This window comes from Heptranchias perlo, chromosome 28 (assembly GCF_035084215.1).
Source record: "Heptranchias perlo isolate sHepPer1 chromosome 28, sHepPer1.hap1, whole genome shotgun sequence".
In the NCBI taxonomy this organism is placed as follows: domain Eukaryota; kingdom Metazoa; phylum Chordata; class Chondrichthyes; order Hexanchiformes; family Hexanchidae; genus Heptranchias; species Heptranchias perlo.
The window spans coordinates 31352888-31371452 of NC_090352.1; the positions used below are offsets into that span (position 1 = coordinate 31352888).

General features: G+C 42.6%; 1 protein-coding gene across 3 annotated transcripts in view; it reads left to right on the forward strand.

Moving 5' to 3' along the window:
- cluha (clustered mitochondria (cluA/CLU1) homolog a) overlaps positions 1-18565 on the forward strand; it is a 72762-nt gene that overhangs the window by 36019 nt on the left and 18178 nt on the right. For 2 of the 3 annotated variants that reach the window (XM_068008347.1, XM_068008348.1), the window contains exons 9-20: positions 1198-1290; positions 2574-3268; positions 7049-7272; positions 7687-7791; positions 8841-8941; positions 9874-10026; positions 10256-10318; positions 11371-11615; positions 12515-12599; positions 14411-14564; positions 16061-16200; positions 18463-18543. In XM_068008347.1, coding sequence (XP_067864448.1) covers positions 1198-1290; positions 2574-3268; positions 7049-7272; positions 7687-7791; positions 8841-8941; positions 9874-10026; positions 10256-10318; positions 11371-11615; positions 12515-12599; positions 14411-14564; positions 16061-16200; positions 18463-18543 — 2139 coding nt within the window. The remainder of the gene's footprint in view (positions 1-1197; positions 1291-2573; positions 3269-7048; positions 7273-7686; positions 7792-8840; positions 8942-9873; positions 10027-10255; positions 10319-11370; positions 11616-12514; positions 12600-14410; positions 14565-16060; positions 16201-18462; positions 18544-18565) is intronic. The other variant, XM_068008349.1, reaches the window with a different exon arrangement.

Genomic DNA, 18565 nt, shown 5'->3' on the forward strand with positions numbered 1-18565 from the left:
GTGTTCATTTCATTATCAAATATTCATTGTGGTGCAGTTCCTTGCTTTTATTTCACCATAAAAGTGAAGACTGCACGCAGCTGCTTTGGAAGAGCAGCAATTCAACAGCTATGAGTGTCTCCTGAGGTTTTCAATAATCAGGCTACGACTGTGCAAATAAACATCCAGTTATAGGTTAATTTTTAATAGTGTTTGTGTCTTCCAGTTTGGCACTAAGTAAATATGCACATTTTTAGCATCTGACAGCAATACGTTGTCACAGGTTCCTCGTAAGGGAGTCGGACTGCTCTTGCTTTTAATATATATGTATGTGTATGTATATATAAAATATAAAGGAAGACTGGAGGTATTACTGAGCCACACAGTCCAGCAAGGTCCTTGGGTTCAATCTCTGTCCTTTGCTGAGTTTGTGTTTTCAGCCAAGGGCAGCTGTAGGGGTAGCTATCGTTGATCTCAGTGCCGCTGTATTCAGGGGGTGGGGGCAAGACGACACTTGCCATCTGCCATAGAGCAAAAGAAGAGCCATTTGTCAGCTTGGCTCGGTGGGTAGCTCTCTCGCTACGGAGTCAGAAGGTTCTGGGTTCAAGCCCCACGGTGGACATGAGCACATAATCTCGGCTGGCACCACAATGCTCTACTGCTACATTGTCTTGTGGATAAGATGTTAAACTGAGGCCCTTTCTCCCTGCTCGGGTGGATGCAAAAGATCCTATGGCACTAATTGAAGAGGAACAGGGGATTCTCCTGGTGTCCTGGCCAATAGCCCCCCCTCGACCATCACCACCAAAAATAGCTTATTTGCTGAGTGCGGTACTTTGTGTGCTAATGGGTTGCCCACAGTTGCCTAGGTAACAACGCTACCCTTTTTAAAAAAAAAAGTAATCCATTGATATGTAAAGGATGTCCTGGGGATGTGATAAGGTGCTATATAAATGCACACTTTCTTCTCTTCAAACCAAGCCTGAAATCTATTGGGGATCACTGCTAGCCCCCTAATACCCTTTATATAGTTCACTTGTAAACTTCTGGGGGGGGGGGGGTCCATGAATGCATAACTGATAGGAGCATGACTTGCTTTTACATTATTGACCCAAAGCACCTAATTTTAGGATCTCATAGTTTAATTTCCAGTAAAAACTATAAGGGAATACTCTCCTTTTTATAAGCTTCCTTACGATCTGTTCTGTGTGTCTCCAGACAAGAGACTGGAATGAAGAATTGCAAACTACCAGAGAGTTACCACGCAAGAACCTTCCCGAGAGGCTGCTCCGTGAACGAGCTATTTTCAAGGTAAAACTGAGAGTTTCTTGTTCAAAATTAAAATTTAATGATTCTTTGCATCTTTGTGCATTCAAAGCTTTCCTTTGCTCTTCTAATAAATGCCAGGTTATTTTGATTATGATTTTATTTTAAATACTAAATCAGCTGAGTAGTTTTTTTTTCCATGTGCATGTCGTTCCAAGTAATGGAAATGTAATTTGCACGTAAAAATAACAGCCTGTGGCTCCATGTTGCAGTGCATGAAATGTATCAATGTGTAGTTTTGTAGTGAGGTAGGATGAGGGTCCAAACTTGAATTTTCTCCAACCTTTGGAAATGAGATGCCTCCCCAACAAGATAGGAATGAAAATCGCTGGGGAGAGTTCTCTCTCTCTTGCAGTACCCAGGCACTCCTGATGCCTCCTAGTGACCATTTATAAAGCAGCAGAGGGTTGAGAACCAGAAGACCACCTCCTATTGCACCAGTGTAACATTTCTCTGTCCCATTCTTGTACCCTGTATTTCAACGGGACTACCCATTTATTGCTAACTAGTACCAGACGTATGGACAATTTTGTGCTGTACATTCATGCCTAGGCACTGCATTAATATCGCCCAAATGTTTTTGTTGGGACGTGGGAACAGGAGTAGGCCATTCAGCCCCTCGAGCCCGCTGCGCCATTTGATAAGATCGTGGCCGATCTGTGATCTAACTCCATATACCTGCCCTCACATTTGGGAGAAAGGAGACTTTTCTCATCGGCCTCCAGTGGTGAAAGGAGTGTATACTAATCACCGTGCCATCTGATCTCTCTAATGTGTATGTCAACTGTAGGGACAACTTGCGTTTACATGGCACCTTTTAATGTAGTAAAAAGTCCCAAGGCATTTCACAGGAGCGTAATCAAATAAAATTTGACACCGAACCACATGTTATATTATAACAGGTAACCAAAAGCTTGGTCAAAAAGGTAGGTTTTGAGAAGCGACTTAAAGGAAGATGGAGAGGTTTAGGGAGGGATTTCCAGAGCTTATGGCCTAGGCAGCTGAAGGCACGGCCGCCAATGGTGAGCAATGAAAATCGGGGATGCGCAAGAGGCCAGAATCGGAGGAGCACAGGTATCTCGGAGGGTTGTAGGACTGGAGGAGGTTACAAAGATAGGGAGGGGCGAGGCCGTGGAGGGATTTGAACACCAGGACGAGCATTTTAAAGTCGAGGCGTTGCTGGATTGGGAGCAAATGTAGGTGATGGGTGAATGGGACTTGGTGATGAGCAAATGCTTAAATCTACTGTTTGCCTTTTCTTTCAAAAGGTGCACAGTGACTTTGCGGCAGCTGCCACAAGGGGTGCAATGGCAGTAATTGACGGGAATGTCATGGCCATCAATCCAGGCGAAGAAACCAAAATGCAGATGTTCATTTGGAACAACATCTTCTTCAGCTTGGGCTTTGATGTCCGTGACCACTACAAGGACTTCGGTGGAGACAATGCAGCCTACGTGGCTCCCACCAATGATCTGAATGGAGTCCGGGCCTATAACACCGTCGACGTCGAAGGACTTTATACGTTGGGGACTGTGGTCGTGGACTACAGAGGTTACAGAGCGACCGCGCAGTCGATCATTCCTGGTATTCTGGAACGGGAGCAGGAACAGAGCGTTATATACGGGTCCATAGACTTTGGTAAAACCGTTGTGTCTCACCCCAAATACCTGGAGTTGTTGGAGAAGACGGCGAGGCCTCTCAAGATCCAGAAGCACAATGTACTGAACGACAAGGACGAAGAAGTGGAGCTGTGCTCCTCCGTCGAGTGCAAAGGGATTATCGGGAACGACAGCCGCCATTACATCTTGGACTTGCTGCGCACTTTCCCACCAGACTTGAACTTCCTCGCTGTGGAAGGTGAAGAGCTCCCGGAGGAATGTAGCAAGTTGGGCTTTCCAAAGGAACACAGACACAGGCTGTCCTGTCTCAGGCAGGAGCTAATTGAAGCCTTTGTCGAACACAGGTAAATGCAGAATCGTACTTGGCTTTCTGGGCCCGCTGGTACGGGGTACTTTGGATTTTGGTTGAGCTGTTATTAAACTAGAAAGAGTGCAGAAAAGATTTACTAGGATGCTACCGGGACTTGATGGTTTGACTTATAGGGAGAGGTTGGATAGACTGGGACTTTTTTCCCTGGAGAGTAGGAGGTTTAGGGGTGATCTTATAGAAGTCTATAAAATAATGAGGGGCATAGATAAGATAGATAGTCAATATCTTTTCCCAAAGGTAGGGGAGTCTATAACGAGGGGGGCATAGATTTAAGGTGAGAGGGGAGAGATACAAAAGGGTCCAGAGGAGCAATTTTTTCACTCAAAGGGTGGTGAGTGTCTGGAACGAGCTGCCAGAGGCAGTAGTAGAGGCGGGTACAATTTTGTCTTTTAAAAAGCATTTGGACAGTTACATGGGTAAGATGGGTATAGAGGGATATGGGCCAAGTGCAGGCAATTGGGACTAGCGTAGTGGTGTAAACTGGTGTAAACTATGATTCTATGTTATGCTGAATGGTTCTTAATGGGGGAGATTTTCATCTCTGCTGAAGGGGGGGGGGGGGAAGGGGGGTGTCTTATTTCCATCCCATCTCCATTTGCCACTTCCACCCCACAGCCTGATGAGAATGAACATCTGCAGAGAGCACCCTGACGCCTCCTAGTGGCTGCTCACAAAGCAGCAGAAGGCTGAGAACCAGAAGAGTGCCCTTGTGAGGAACTCCCTCTGTGGGGAATAACATCAATGAGAAAAGCAACCTATCTCTCATTGTGCATAATGCTGATACACAAAATAGCTACGGTAGTGGATATTTAAATGGTTTAATTTGTCACACCTTTTTTTTAAAAAAACCTGCCTTTTCAGTACATGATTCAAAATGTATCATTTTGTTGCCAACTTGGGATAGAATATGGTTTTTAATAATCTAGAACCATGTGACCGATGAGTCAGACTAACTTTAGCTGGACAACACTAGCCATTATTGGTCTCTTAGTAATCAGTGCCCAGTTACTGCATTTTTCGTGAAGTCCGTTTCTTGTTCTGCGTTTGTTTGATTTTGGGATGCGTGGAAGGTGAGTGATCCTTGCAGGAGGTAATTCCTGCTCTCGACCCGAGTCATCCTTCATTCCGTACTGGAGCTCCTCTGCAATGTGCATCGCTATGTTTTATTTTTGAGAATTACGCTTGCTTCTTTGTGGGTGACGGTGAACAGATTGGCGGTTCTACGTGAAGTTTGACTTCGTCAGTGGATTTACTGAATTAAGTTCGAGAGAAAGGGACAAAAATTCCGCAACAGAAGTACATAAATAACGCATTGATTTTAAGGTGCGTGTTGTAAAACCTCTTAAAATATGCAAAGCGTAAAATAGATAATGACCAATAGTTTAAGGCCGAGAAGGGCTGTGGTTTCTCACACCCTCTTTGTCAGCCTCGCTTATTAAGATCGCAGAGCTTTTCTGAAAAAGTGAAATGGTTTTGTGGTTAGGTGCCACATGTTTTTTTAGTCTGGACTTCACTGTATTGGGAAGTTGAGGTGTGGAAGAATTCCACCCTGCTTGTAAACTGTGCCGCACCTGACCTTAGCGTGCATAATACTCTTGGGTGGGGGAGAGCTGGCATCGCTCTGCTCACAGGAGAGAGGTGTGATCGAGGCAACGTAGGCCTGGGAATCGGCACTAGTGTTATAGCTGTCTCTTTGACTTGAGTGTGCCTCCCTGCTGGGACCGTGGCAATACATATAAATCTTGCATTGGTTTGCACTTCTTGTCCACCAAACTTACTTCCTATTGTCACAAGACATATTACAGCATTGGTACCAACTCACTAAAAATCAGACAAGCCAATGTGCTTTAATATTGTGCCAGTATGCTGATTTGGTATTCTTACTCCCACCACTTCAGCTCCAGGAGGGTATAATCAATTGTCAGGAGGGTATAATCAATTGTATTGCTGCATGTTTTTTAATTCAGGTATAAAAATTGATCATGCCATCATTACGCCACACTGAAATCCTGTACTTTCTAACAGATTGGGGTGGGGGGTGAAATCACACAGCATCGAAACTACAGTACAGAATCAGGCCATTCAGCCCAACTGGTTTATGCTGGCATTTATGCTCCACACAAGCCTCTTCTTACTTCATCTAACCTTATCAGAATACCTTTCTATTCCTTTCCCCCTCCTGTACTTATCTAGCTTCCCCTTAATCTATGCTGTTTGCCTCAGCTACTCCTTGTGGGAGCGTGTTCCACATTCTAACCACTCTCTGGATAAAGAGGTTTCTCCTGAATTCCCTATTGGATTTATTAGCGACCATTTTATATTTATGACCTCTAGTTTTGGACTCTCCCACAAGTGGAAACATTTTCCCTACATCTACCCTATCATTATCTTAAAGACCTCTATCAGGTCACCCCTCAGCCTTCTCTTTTCTAGACAAAGGAGTCCCAGCCTGTTCAGCCTTTTCTGATAAGGATATCCTCTCCGTTCTGGTATCATACTTGTGAATCTTTTTTTGCACCTTCTCTAATGCCTCTACATCCTCTCTATAATATGAAGACCAGAACGGTGTACAATATTCCAAGTGTGGTCTAACCAAGGTTCGGTATAGGTTTAACATAACTTTGCTTTTTATAATTCTATCCCTCTCGAAATGAACCCTGATGCTTGATTTGCCTTTTTTTGGCCTTATTAGCCTGCATCGCTACTTTTAGTGATTTGTGTATCTGTACCCCCTCGATCCCTTTGCTCCTCTATCCTGTTTTGATTCTTATTATCCAAGCAGTATGTGGCCTCCTTATTCTTCCTACTAAAAGGACCATTGCATGCACTTGTATTAAAAATGTTACATACCCACTACTGCACATTCTCTGCATCCTGGTGACTACATTCTCCCCACTTTGGTAATGCCTCCTGTTAAGTGATGTGATTGCGGAGGTGAGCTGACTGTTGAGCAGCCTGCAACCTAGACTGGCAGCAATGCTCGCTCTCCTTCTCTCTGGCACTCGCTCACTCTCACTCCTTTCTCCCCGCCCCCCAAATCCTCTAGAAAGTACATTGGATAACAGTTTAAACTGTGTAACATAGCGGTCCAACATATTTCCCCAAATGAAACATATTTTCTATCTCACCTGGGCTGTTGTGGGGCAGTGCTAAGTGGTGACCAGGTCTGGTCACCCTAGACCAGACTGGCGGTTGGCTGGTTGATTTGGCAGCCACCACAGAAGAAGTTACTTCCCCACACTCCGCACACAATAGTAAGTCCCTGACAAACTGAACTTCACTAAAGAAACATCTGAGAGAAGTGGTGTTGTCCAACCTCCATGATCTTTGGTTTCACTGTAATAGCGATGCAGCTGAAGGGGAAGATGTAAGTCCCAAATACACAAGTGCAAATTTAGCAATGCTGTGCTCCCAGGAGAGAGCTGTGAGCGAGACAACGTAGGCCTGGGAATCGGCACTGCATTGTTGTAGCTCTATCTTTGACTTCAGAGTGTGCCTGCTTGCTGGGACCATAATAATAAATATATATATTATATATATATATATATATAAGGTGATTTTGTGGAGTCTGTTTCGGAAGTCTTAATTCCATTACCATCTTGTATGTTAAACTTCTATTCATCAACGAACTGTTCGTAACACCATGGGTAATTTGTTGGTATCTAATAGTTTTAATGATCACTTGCCATTTTAGTATTGATGATGGCCATTGGAGCTCTTTCTGGTCTGTAACTCCCTTTTCCCTCCCGCTCAGGTATCTTGTTTTCATGAAGCTGGCAGCCCTGCAGCTGATGCAACAGAAGGCCAACAAGCAAGAGAAGGATTGTGCCTCCGTGACAGAGAATGGTAGCTCTTGTACGACCAAGGCTGTGGAAAGCAGCAAAACTGAATCTGAAGATGGTAAGGCTGAGGAAAACCTTTCAGGATTAGATCAAGCTAGGGATCTTGCAGAGCCCCTTGCATCAGAAGACAGAACAGGTACTTAGTTGGAAGCTGTCCTGTTGAACAGCTGTGATCTCCTAATGGTTGTGGTGGTGGTGCTTTAATCAGGATGGCATTGATTGCTTTCAACACTAATTCTGCGGGTGAAATGTGTTAAGTCGACTCCTGAAATGCCTCCTTCTCTCTGTAATTCAATCTGCAATCTGTCTAAAGAACATCTTCTAGGGCTTTTAATAAAATCTTTCAAATTAAGTTGAGTATTGAACAAAGTAATTAACATCAACTTTGGTTTTCTGCTCATATCCCTTTTACTAATGCAATTTTCTAAAACGCATGTTCGATTTTTAAGGTGGTTGATTCGTTGCATTTCTACAGGCCAGTTTGCCACAATTTGTTTTTAATGTACGTTGCTTTTAGGAATCTCTGACGTTTAGTCTTTAATGTTTACAGTTGACCCAAAGAGTAAGGAGGTCATTCTGAATGCCTGCAAAGCGGTTGGTTCTGTCAGCAACACATCTTTCGATATTCGCTTCAACCCAGACATATTTTCACCAGGTACGGAAGAGTTACAATACCAGCTAGAGATCTTACAACGTGACTTTGTGTTACTATAGTTTTGAGCGCTGTGACTCTAGAACAATAATCGCTACACTGCCGGTATCATTTTAGCAAGTGCTCTGTCAAGAATATGACAGATATTTTTGTCAGTTGCAGGGATGGCAAATTCTACAGTGAAATGGTCTAGGACTTGCTTTCATTTGAGACGCAAACTTTGGAAAATATTCATCACAAAGCATTGGACTTGAGGAATAATTTGAAATGCTGCCATTTCTATTTCTAATGGCAAAAATCTATCGTATTAGAACTTTTTTTTAAAAATAGTGGAGGGACCAAAATCTTTGACACTAACAGGTGCTGAACCAGTATTCCGACCATAGGGATAAGGGAACAGATTATCGGGAGATTTACCTAATGGGATTTAGTTATAATGTAGTACAGTTTTAGTATATTGCTATATTGCATTTACCTATTACCACTTGAAAAACAAGGATTGAAATCGGAACATAGGAACAGAATAGTTTTAGTCACATGAGATTCTTGTATTTAGCTTAACAAAAACATGCCCATTAATTTTACTGATCTAAAATCCACTTTTTGAAGCAAGTGTGGGAAGTTGACGTTCAAGGAAATGATTTAGATGCTTTAGCTCTGAATGTATTGGCTGATTATTTTAATTTTTTTTGCTTTGTTTATTTCAGAACCTAATGTAGTGCTGATGTCACATCACCTACTTTAATTAAAAAGTTATGAATTGGCATTTTTAAAAAAGAAATTAAACAGTTTTAAAATTTGTTATTGCACTACACTAAAATATAATAAATTATTGACTTAGGGGTTGTAGGATATGGAGAAATTTGTGACATTTGGAAATATGTAATAATTCACTCCCATCTACCTGGTGTTCTCTTGCTATCCACCACCTGTAAAGGGCTCTGCGCTGTGTTTCTGTACATAGTGTGCTGTGTAAGTTATGCCTCGTGTTCCTGACTCTGCCTGTTAGAGAATAATAGAGAACATTTGATCACGACATTCGTTTGTCACAGGTGTCCGTTTCCCTGATGCCAACTGTGAAGAAGTCCAGAAACAGAAGCAGCTGTTGAAAGATGCCGCTGCCTTTCTGGTTTCCTGCCAGATTCCATCTTTGGTAAGAATTGAACTCGGTGATGTTAACGACTTTCTGCTGGCTGGGTGACACCACTCAGAGCAAAGCCTGACCAACTGCAGAACTACTAACTTGCTTTCTCTTCAGCCTTGAGTGATTAATTCAATCTGATTGGGTTGTTTTTGTGTGGGAAATCTGTTTGTGTCGCTCTACTGTAAGCGTACTCCTAAACTCAAAGGCAGAGCAGCAATGGTGATAATGGCAAAGTCCATTCTCCACATAGCAGTGTTCTTCAAACCATCAAGACGAGAAGATAGTCTGTGTGTGTCCTTCTCCTCAAATTTCAAAATTACTCTCCAACCAAACCATATTTCCTGGCCAAGGCAGTCTGCTACCCAGCTCTGTCTAACGCCATTCTCAATCTGGGCCCCTGGTCATAGAGACCCCAAGGGTAACTTGCTCTTTGTGTTCTTGTGCTTCGGTTGGGCAGGGAGTCGGGGGAGGGGGTAAGAGAGAAGAAGAGAACGGTTGTACAGAAAAATGCAATTTGTCACTGCATCAGTCAGTTCGAATTGTCATTTTTTTTTTGTTATTATTGAAATAGTTAACTCTTTGATATTTTCAAAGTGTCTGGTGTTGGATAATTACCTGGTTTGAGATGTGTTCAGTCTCTGATATTACACTGAATCATACAAATTAGATGGGCGTTTTTTCAGTCCAACGTACGCTCCCGTGTTAGATTAATCTAGGTCAGCTGAAGGGCTGGAACCTTTTTTTGTAAGCCTACATTGAGGTGATTTAGTGTTTAGTGTATAGAATATCTCTCTCAATTGGGTTCCTAATTGTCTCTCTTCCCTGTGGATTTTGCAAGCGCAGCTTCCTGTGATGACCTTTTGGGTTGTACAGCTTTATTCAAACATTTTGTGTCTTGTGTGTATTGTATCTTGGAAAAAGGTGTGTGTTCTTTGCTTTAGATAAAAGACTGCGTTGATCACACCGTGCTTCCAATGGACGGAGCCACGTTGGCAGAAGCCATGCATCAGCGGGGCATCAACATCCGTTACCTGGCCAAGATAGTAGAGTTTGTTTCAAAGAGTCTTGCTAGGCAGCAGTTGGACCACATTTATGTATGTATTTCGGTTATTAATGACCTAAAAGCATGAGATTACTGAAGAAATCTATAAAATACAATTGAAGTAAACTTTTTATTTAACAAGAAACCATTATTTAAAATGAATCTGTACTCTAATACACAATAGTGACCTTGTGTGTAGTCATTCAAAGTAGTGTTCAGAACAAAATAAATAGTGTTTTTATTAATGTGCATGCTTTCAATTTTTTTTTTAAACCCTACAGAAACTTGGAGTGACTGAATTAATCACACGATCTGCTAAACATATCTTCAAAATATACCTTCAGGTAAGAGCAAGTTCATAAGCTGCCTCCTGGAGGAAGTGTGAATGTAAACTTGAGCTTTAAACTGGTGTGGTATGTCGTAACTGTGTAACATGTACGGCATCTGCATTTAAACTTGTGCTATCTGTTCCACTGGCAGGAAAATAGGATTCGAGGCTGGGAAGTTGGTGTACAGTACCATGGGTCTGGTTGAAGAGCTAGCCCTGGCACAGGCACAGTGGGCTGAATGGCCTCATTCTGGCTGTAATTTCTATTCCTGTGATTCTACTGCTTGTGTTGAATGTGAATACCTTATTTATTAGCAAGCGCTTTTATGACTTTAAGCACTTGCATCATATCTCCCTCTCTTTCTCCCTCTTCCCTCTTTGTTTTCCTCCCCAAAATTATCCAAGGAAAAGAGCTTTCTTTAAGGAATTTAGTTCAACTCCTCTTTGTTGCTCTTCTGCAGCAGTGCTCTTAAGGTAAAAGAGGTGGTACTGCTGCCTCTGGATCCATCTTAGTTTTGACGGTATTCCCTGGCAGCAATATAAACATTTTTTTCGGACCGCTGACTGGCTCAGTCTCGCTGTTCCGGGGGTAGCGATGCAGTTTTCTACAGACCTTCCCTAGCTATTGGCGCCTGGTACGCTGGCAAAAACAGGGCTGCACAAGCATGCTTTCACTTGTACAGTTGTTTTTCTGTTGCTTCAGTGCTGTGAAATTTGCCCTATAATACAAATGAGGTGTTGTCCACTGTACTGCAATCCTTAAAAGCTATTCTAATATAAATAGTATTTAAAATTGAGCCTTCCTTAATGTAGATCTGAATTGGAGTGTGTATTTGAATTGAGGTTTTAGAAGCTTTTTTATAAAATGAATATTGTAGGGACATTTGGAAGATGATTGAGTGATGAATTCAAGCAATTTAGAGATGTTAGGGTTACAGATGGTTCAGTGGGTAAGTTTGCTGTGCTGTGTGATACAAAGCATGAATATCCCAGTCACTCTTGAGATCTCCTCTTTTAGATGCAGAATTTAATTTGTGATTTCCCCCCCCCCCTCTCTGCCTGCCTTAGGGAGTGGAGCTCTCTGGCCTGTCTGTCGCCATAAGTCATTTCCTCAACTGCTTCCTCAGTTCCTTCCCGAACCCTGTTGCTCACCTCCCTACTGATGAACTTGTCTCGAAGAAAAAGAGGAACAAAAGGAAACCTCGGCACCTGGGGAATGCAGACAATACAGCCTGGGCCAGCACAACCCCGCAGGAACTGTGGAAGAGCATCAGCAATGAGACTAGGAGCTACTTCAACTTCAGTATAGACTGGTACAGATAATGAAACCGCGGTGTCTGTTTAGAGGTAGAGTTGGGTATGCTTTTTTTTTAAAAATCAGTCTGGACATTAGGATGTGGCACCTCACACTGTCATAATCCGAGTACTGAAGCCAGGGATGTTACTTCCTGTTTTATATTTGTATTACTTTTTCCCCCCATCTCTTTTCAGAAGGCACTGATTTTGTCCTGGGATACAATTTGCATGGGTGCTGGCAGGCCTTCTGTACAATGCCTAAGCTTGTGAGCCTGCACAATTGAGTGTCAATGGGCTTGTCGATCGCTGGGAGCTTCTCAGCCGAGCCTAATACTGCCCCCTCCTGACTTTACACAAACCTATTTTAAAGTGGGGATAACTGGAGCGGGAGCAGAAATTCAGGCTTTTTTTTTTGCGTGAGAGTGGCAGAGGGTTCCTTATTTCCTCATGTTCCAGCCTTCAGCCCCTTGTGACCGCTCAGATCAGTAATTTGTATGCAAGTCCAGATGGACTTTAGCATTGATGTATAAATTAGCAAGCTTTTTATTTTGTAGGTTAGGGCTTTAAATATTTTCCTTTTTATAGATTAAATATTTTTTGTTCTTGAAAATCGCGTACCTTTTTAATGAGTCTCAAAAAGATGCAGTGAAGCACTTTAATGGGATTTTGAAGATGTGAAGCAGTGTGAATTTGCATATATGCACTGGGTAAGCATAGTATTACCAGCAGGGGTCTGTAAATTGTGCATCGCACAGGGTTTTATGAGCCTTCTGATCTGTCATATTCCGAATCAGCTGTCTGTGTAAAGAGACCCACAAAGCTCTTGTGACAGCTCTGTTTATTGCCCGTAATGAATGTTTAGACTCCTGATAAAAATTTCCTCAGTGTATAATTTTTTTCTATATCTTTTATACAGCGAGAGTGTGGATCAGGCTGTGGAGAAATATGGCCTACAGAAAATTAGCCTCTTAAGAGAAATCTGTGTGAAGTCAGGTATACAGGTAAGATCATAGAATCATACAGCACCGAAGGAGACCATTCAGCTTAACGTGCCTGTGTTGGCTCTTTGAAAGAGCTATCCAATTTGTCTCACTCCTCTGCTCTTTCCCCATCGCCCGTCATTTTTTTTTCCTTTTCAAGTATATATTCACTTCGCTTTTGAAAGTTATTATTGAATCTGCTTCCACCACCCTTTCAGGCTGTGCATTCCAGATCATTATAACTCGCTGCCTAAAACTGATCATTTCCCCCCTGGTTCTTTTGCCAATTACCTTAAATCTGTTACCCGACCCTCCTGCCACTGGAAACAGTTTCTCCTTATTTACTCTATCAAAACCCTTCATAATTTTGAACACCTCCCTTAAATCTCTGCCCTGAGCAGAACAAACCCAGATTCTCTAGTCTCTGCACATAACTGAACTCCCTCATCCCTGGTGTCATTCTTGTAAATCTCCTCTGCACCCTCTCCAAGGCCTTGACATCCTTCCTAAAGTGTGGTGCCCAGAATTGGACACAATACTCCAGCTGAGGCCGAACCAGTGTTTTTTATGAAGGTTTAACTTTAAGATGGTGTCTATTGGGAAATGAGTCTGGCTTGTATTTGTTTAACCAGTGAATGTAGGTGTGAGGATCAATAAGTGACTGGAAGCTAAAAATCTTAAATCATTTTATTGTGCAAATTATATTTGTGCTATAAATACTTGGATCAGCATTTAACTAATGCTCGCGGCCTGATAGTGGGACTCCAGTAGTGAATGCACTGCCCAATATGGAAGTGAGCTGTACAGATCTGATGGGGGGGGGGCGGGGGGCGGGGGGAAAGGCCCTAAGTTCAGTTTATGGTCTGTGCTGAATTAAGTCATCACAATCAGAGTGGCAGTGGGGTGCGAGAACTGGCCACAGTGCCTATAGTTAGGGAGGGTGTTGGGGGAAACATCAGTCCATTTCTGATCGCTATTTAGTGAGCCCTGCTGGAAAGTGTGGATTTTGGACGCTGGTCAAGATCAGGTTTGTCTGTGATGTACCCCATGGTAAAACAGCCTGCCGTTATTGCTGCCAAGGCACCCCTGGAGGGCGGCAAACACCTGCGAAACTCTGTCCCACCAAGAGTTGAGCACCTCCAGGAGAGGAAATACCTTCAAATTTGCTATTGTTTTGTTCTCTAGGCCACACACAAAAAAAACAAGCATTTGAAAAGGATACAGAGAAGAATTTAGTAGTCGAGATCCTGGACGTTGCACAAGTGAATCAAAACTAAGTGTAGTCTTCGGATGTGAAGCAGGGTTTGAAGGTGCAGAATAATGGGGCTTAGGCACGCAAATGTAATTCAGTCACCTTGTTAAAGTGGGGAGAGGGTGTAATTATAGCCTGACAAGTTTTGCATAGGTTATTTCCATTACTAATGTGGATGTAGGAATCTATAATGGAAAAAGTTGGCAGGAAATATGTGCGAATATAGAATTTTTTTTATTATATTCTATATCAAATGTTTACAAATTAGGTAAATTATTCAAATCATGCCAAGAAAGTTGGGGTAGAGGATACAATTGGAAATTAGTGCAAAGTAAATTTAGAACAGATATCAAGAAGGGGTACTTTACTCTGTGTTGGGAAAGGTCGACATGAGCAAAACACACTTGGGGGTGTTCAAGTTGGAGAGTTAATGCACGAAGAGCTTTGGCCTTTCTGCTCCCTGACTTTTCTTGTTTTACGTCCTTTAATGAGAGATGTGTAATTTCAAGACTTTTTCTAGCACTCTTGCTAGACTCTAGATTGCTACCATGTGCTGATTAAAACCTTTTTGATTTTGTAGATTCTGCTGAAGGAGTACAACTTCGACAGTCGTCACCGACCAACCTTTACCGAGGAGGATATCCTGAACATCTTTCCAGTTGTCAAACATGTGAATCCCAAAGCATCTGATGCCTTTCACTTCTTCCAAAGTGGACAAGCTAAAGTTCAACAAGGTGCAGTGTCCACAGAAAGGGCCCTTTTAATCTCTGAATTGTTCACCGTTTCCCTATTTGATCCTGTTAATCACAACTGAGGTACAAAGCCAAGAGCCAATGCAGTAATGCTGAGAAAGCACAGTGTCAATGATTACGAGCAAATAAATGATTTAAGTACCAGGTCTGTGTATTGCTAATGCACTTTGATTTCCCACTTTACAAATAGTGATCACTGTGATCAATAATATTCTACTATTTCTAAGTAGATGCCAAAATATTAGGCTCAATCTGTGAATTGGTGGGGGTTATAAATCAGTCTATTTCATGTATTTATATTCCCTAGCTGTCACACTGGCATAGTGCCTCGGTGATGGGTCATGCTTTTTTATTATCTGGCAAGCTCTTGGCCTTGGCCAGGTTGTCAAATGAGAGATGCACAACCACCCTCTCCATGAGGTAGAGGAAGTTAACCTTGTGATTCCCATTAAGAGCAGAAGGCCAGGGAGCAGGCTGCCTGTCTGGCTTCTCAGGCTGCTGCTGGCTTGTTTACACGGAGGGAATTGTTGCTGCCGTTTCAAAATCCAATCACTATTTGCACCTCCTCACCGAGCAGCCTTCACGTAATGAGAAACAAATTGATTTAATCCCAGGAAAAATGATGGTTCTGGGGGGGAAAAGCATTCTGTTCATTGTAAAATTACGCCATCACATTGAAATCCATGGTGTTTCGTAGCAAATAAATTGGTCCATAGACACTAATGGCCCAGAGTCATTCAGCCCCTGTAACAGCCGTGCTGGAGGTGAAAATGTTAACACAAGTGGAGTGCCCTCCTGTTTAAAAAGTCTCCTTCTCTTCCCAGTCCTTGATTGTAAACCTTTTGTACTAGATTATCACAGTTCATACATGGTTTATTTTATTCCTGTGTATGTATTGCTTGTAATGCTGTCTAGAGCTCTGTTTATAAAAGTTTTGATAGTATATCCCAACAATAACAGCTGAGAACTGTTCGAAATTAGTTCAAAGGAGGGAGTTTTATTCAAAAGGTGAAGATTTAAGATATCGAGATGTGAGGGGAAAGCCTGACGTATATTTAATTTATTCTGTGAAAAGTTTGTCATTTAACAAATAAAAGACTAGATTAATATAACATCAGAGAACTGAGTTATGAGACAGGATGGACAAACTTCAGCCTTAACAGAAGATGAGCATTAACTATAGGAAAGGTAACTCCAGAACACTACATCAAATGAAACCATGACAACATTACTAGGAAAAAAATGGCAAATTTGGGACTAACACAGGAATTTCTTAACCTAGAGTGACAACATGTGAGATGACTTCTGAGTAGTGTAGTTTGGGGGGGGGGGGGGGGAAGGGAGCAAAAACCTGGATTAATTAAAGAAGGGTGTTGTGATGGAGGAGGGTCTTTCTGGATGGATGATCTAGGACTGGCTGACTGGCCTTCCTCCTACATATCTATCTTTGTAATTTGATGAAAATGTCTGTTTTACAGGGTTCTTAAAAGAGGGCTGTGAGCTCATCAACGAGGCCTTAAATCTTTTCAATAATGTATATGGAGCGATGCACGTGGAAATCTGTGCTTGCCTGAGGCTGCTGGCTCGTCTAAATTACATCATGGGTGATTATAATGAGGTATGGCTTCCACTGGTATTTGTGTGTTTTGTGTTGCCGTTACACTTGGTGGGGGAACGAACCTGATAATCCACTAACTGTAGAAGTCTCCTTTAACCCCACCTATTTTGGGGCAATTGGCAGAACAAAACTGATTAGATCTTCTGTTGCAACAATCTGTCCACTTCTTATCCTGTTGCTGTCAAACCTGCTATCACACTAACAACTTGTATTAATGTAGCACCTCTTAACATAGACAAACGTCTCTACGTTCTTCCCGGAGATGTAATCAGACAAAAATGGATGCTGAGCCAAAGAAGGAAATATTAGGAAGGGTGACCAAAAGGTTGGTCGAGGAGGTGGGTTTTAAGGAGGAGAGAGAGGTGGAGGGATTTATGGTGGGAATTCCAGAGCATGGGACCTGGATGACTGAAGCACAGCCACCAATGGTGGAACAAGTGGAGCGGGGGATTCGCAAGAGGCCAGTCAGAGGAACCGGGAGTTCGGGGCAGGTTGTAGGGCTGGAGGAGGTTGGAGATAGGGAGGGTGATACCATGAAGGGATTTAAATAATGAGCATGAGAATTTTAGATTGGCAGCCAATCCCCCAATGTCTCCAATGTGGGCCATCATGGTTTGGTGGACACGTGAGTGAGATGTAGTGTGTGATACGATCCGGGCCACAAGGTTTTTTTTTTGGATGAGCTGAACTTCACGGGGGGTGGAGGATGGGAGGCCGGCCACGAGAACATTGGAATAGTCGAGTCTGCAGGTGAGAAAAGCACGGTTGGGGGTTTCAGCAGCAGATTGGCTGAGGTACGGGTGGAGGTGGGTAATGTTACAGAGGTGGAAGCGGACAGTCTTTGTGAAGGAGAGAATATGGGTTGAAAACTCAGTTCGGGTTCAAATAGGGCGTTGAGGTTGTGAATAGTCTTGTTCAGCCTGAGACAGTGGCTGGGGAGGGAGATGTAATCAGTGACTAGGGTACAGAGTTTGTGGCAGTGGCCACACTCTGAGTACTGTACTTCCACCTTCCCTGATCATTTCTCAGAAAAATAGTGTTAGTAAATAATTTAAAGAAACCTATAAAGTTGGATTACAAAATGTATTATTGGTTACAAAGAATGTAGTCAAATTTACAAAAACTGCTGGCTTTGCCTTTTTGAAAAGGGATCTGGTATTTCCAAGCCTATTTGCCAGCTCCAATGAATTTTCTACTTTTGATGTACAGTTCCACCATCAAACACTTCCAGCTGAGGTGAAGCTTGTGCAAAGCTCCCCATACGCTGTCCAAACAATGTCCCTTAACTCCTGACACTACGGCTGAGCACCTTTTGACTGTCTCAGTGTGAATCGTTCGAGTTTCAACACCAGATATCCTTGTGGCCTCTTCTAGTGAGGTTGCCGAATGTGGTCATTTGTGTGTGTAGTTTTGCAATGTGGACCCATACTACTTGAACTGTGTTGAAACTGCACAGATTGATTTCACTTGGGATCCTTGTAGCCAACAGGAGACTTTCAATCCATCAGACTGGGATGGAATCAAACCCGGGCCCAGAGGTGTAATGATCATTGCGCTAATCCACTGTGCTTCCAGCCCCCTTGTCCAAATATTGGTTTTTAAAATTGAAAAGGGAATCTGGATGAATATGGTGAAATTCTTAATGCCGAACTGGTGGCCATTAGTAGACCCGTGAGGAAACCATACACTGACGGTGTCTGTTAATTGTAGAGTAGACTCTTGCAGTGAATGCAGTCTCCGTTTAAAGCATTCAGTTACAGAAAAGAACAGGTTTCTGTTTCAAAAGGGAGCTGCAGAACTGATGTTTTTAAAAAAAAACTGCTGAAAATTCAAAATAAAAACAGAAAATGCTTTAAAAGTTACTACACACACACACACACACACACACACACACACACACACAGTCAGTAAATGCCTGAAAATTTGGGGATAATGTTTTTAGTGGTAGAGCTGTGATCAAAATTGAGGTTCTAATGAAGGGTCTACACCCAAGGAGCAGTGCAGGTTTGGAAAAAGGAGATGAAAATACTGGGATATGTGTGTTTCCTTCCAAGCTTATGTGAGGCTGCATTCCTGGAGCAGGGCCTCACGACACAGGAGCGCGTTTCAGAGAATTAGGCCTGTAACATTATAGCCCCATCTCCAACTTGCCCTCCCATCCAGTGAGATTCTGCACTGGAAGTGAACCCTCGCTGAATTTGCCTTGTATAGTTTTTTTTTAATGGAGTGTATTTGCAGTTCATAATCTTCACTGTTTTTAAGGCTCTGAGCAACCAGCAGAAGGCAGTGCTGATGAGTGAAAGAGCACTAGGCGTAGATCACCCCAACACAATCCAGGAATATGTAAGTAATGAAGTTTTAAAAA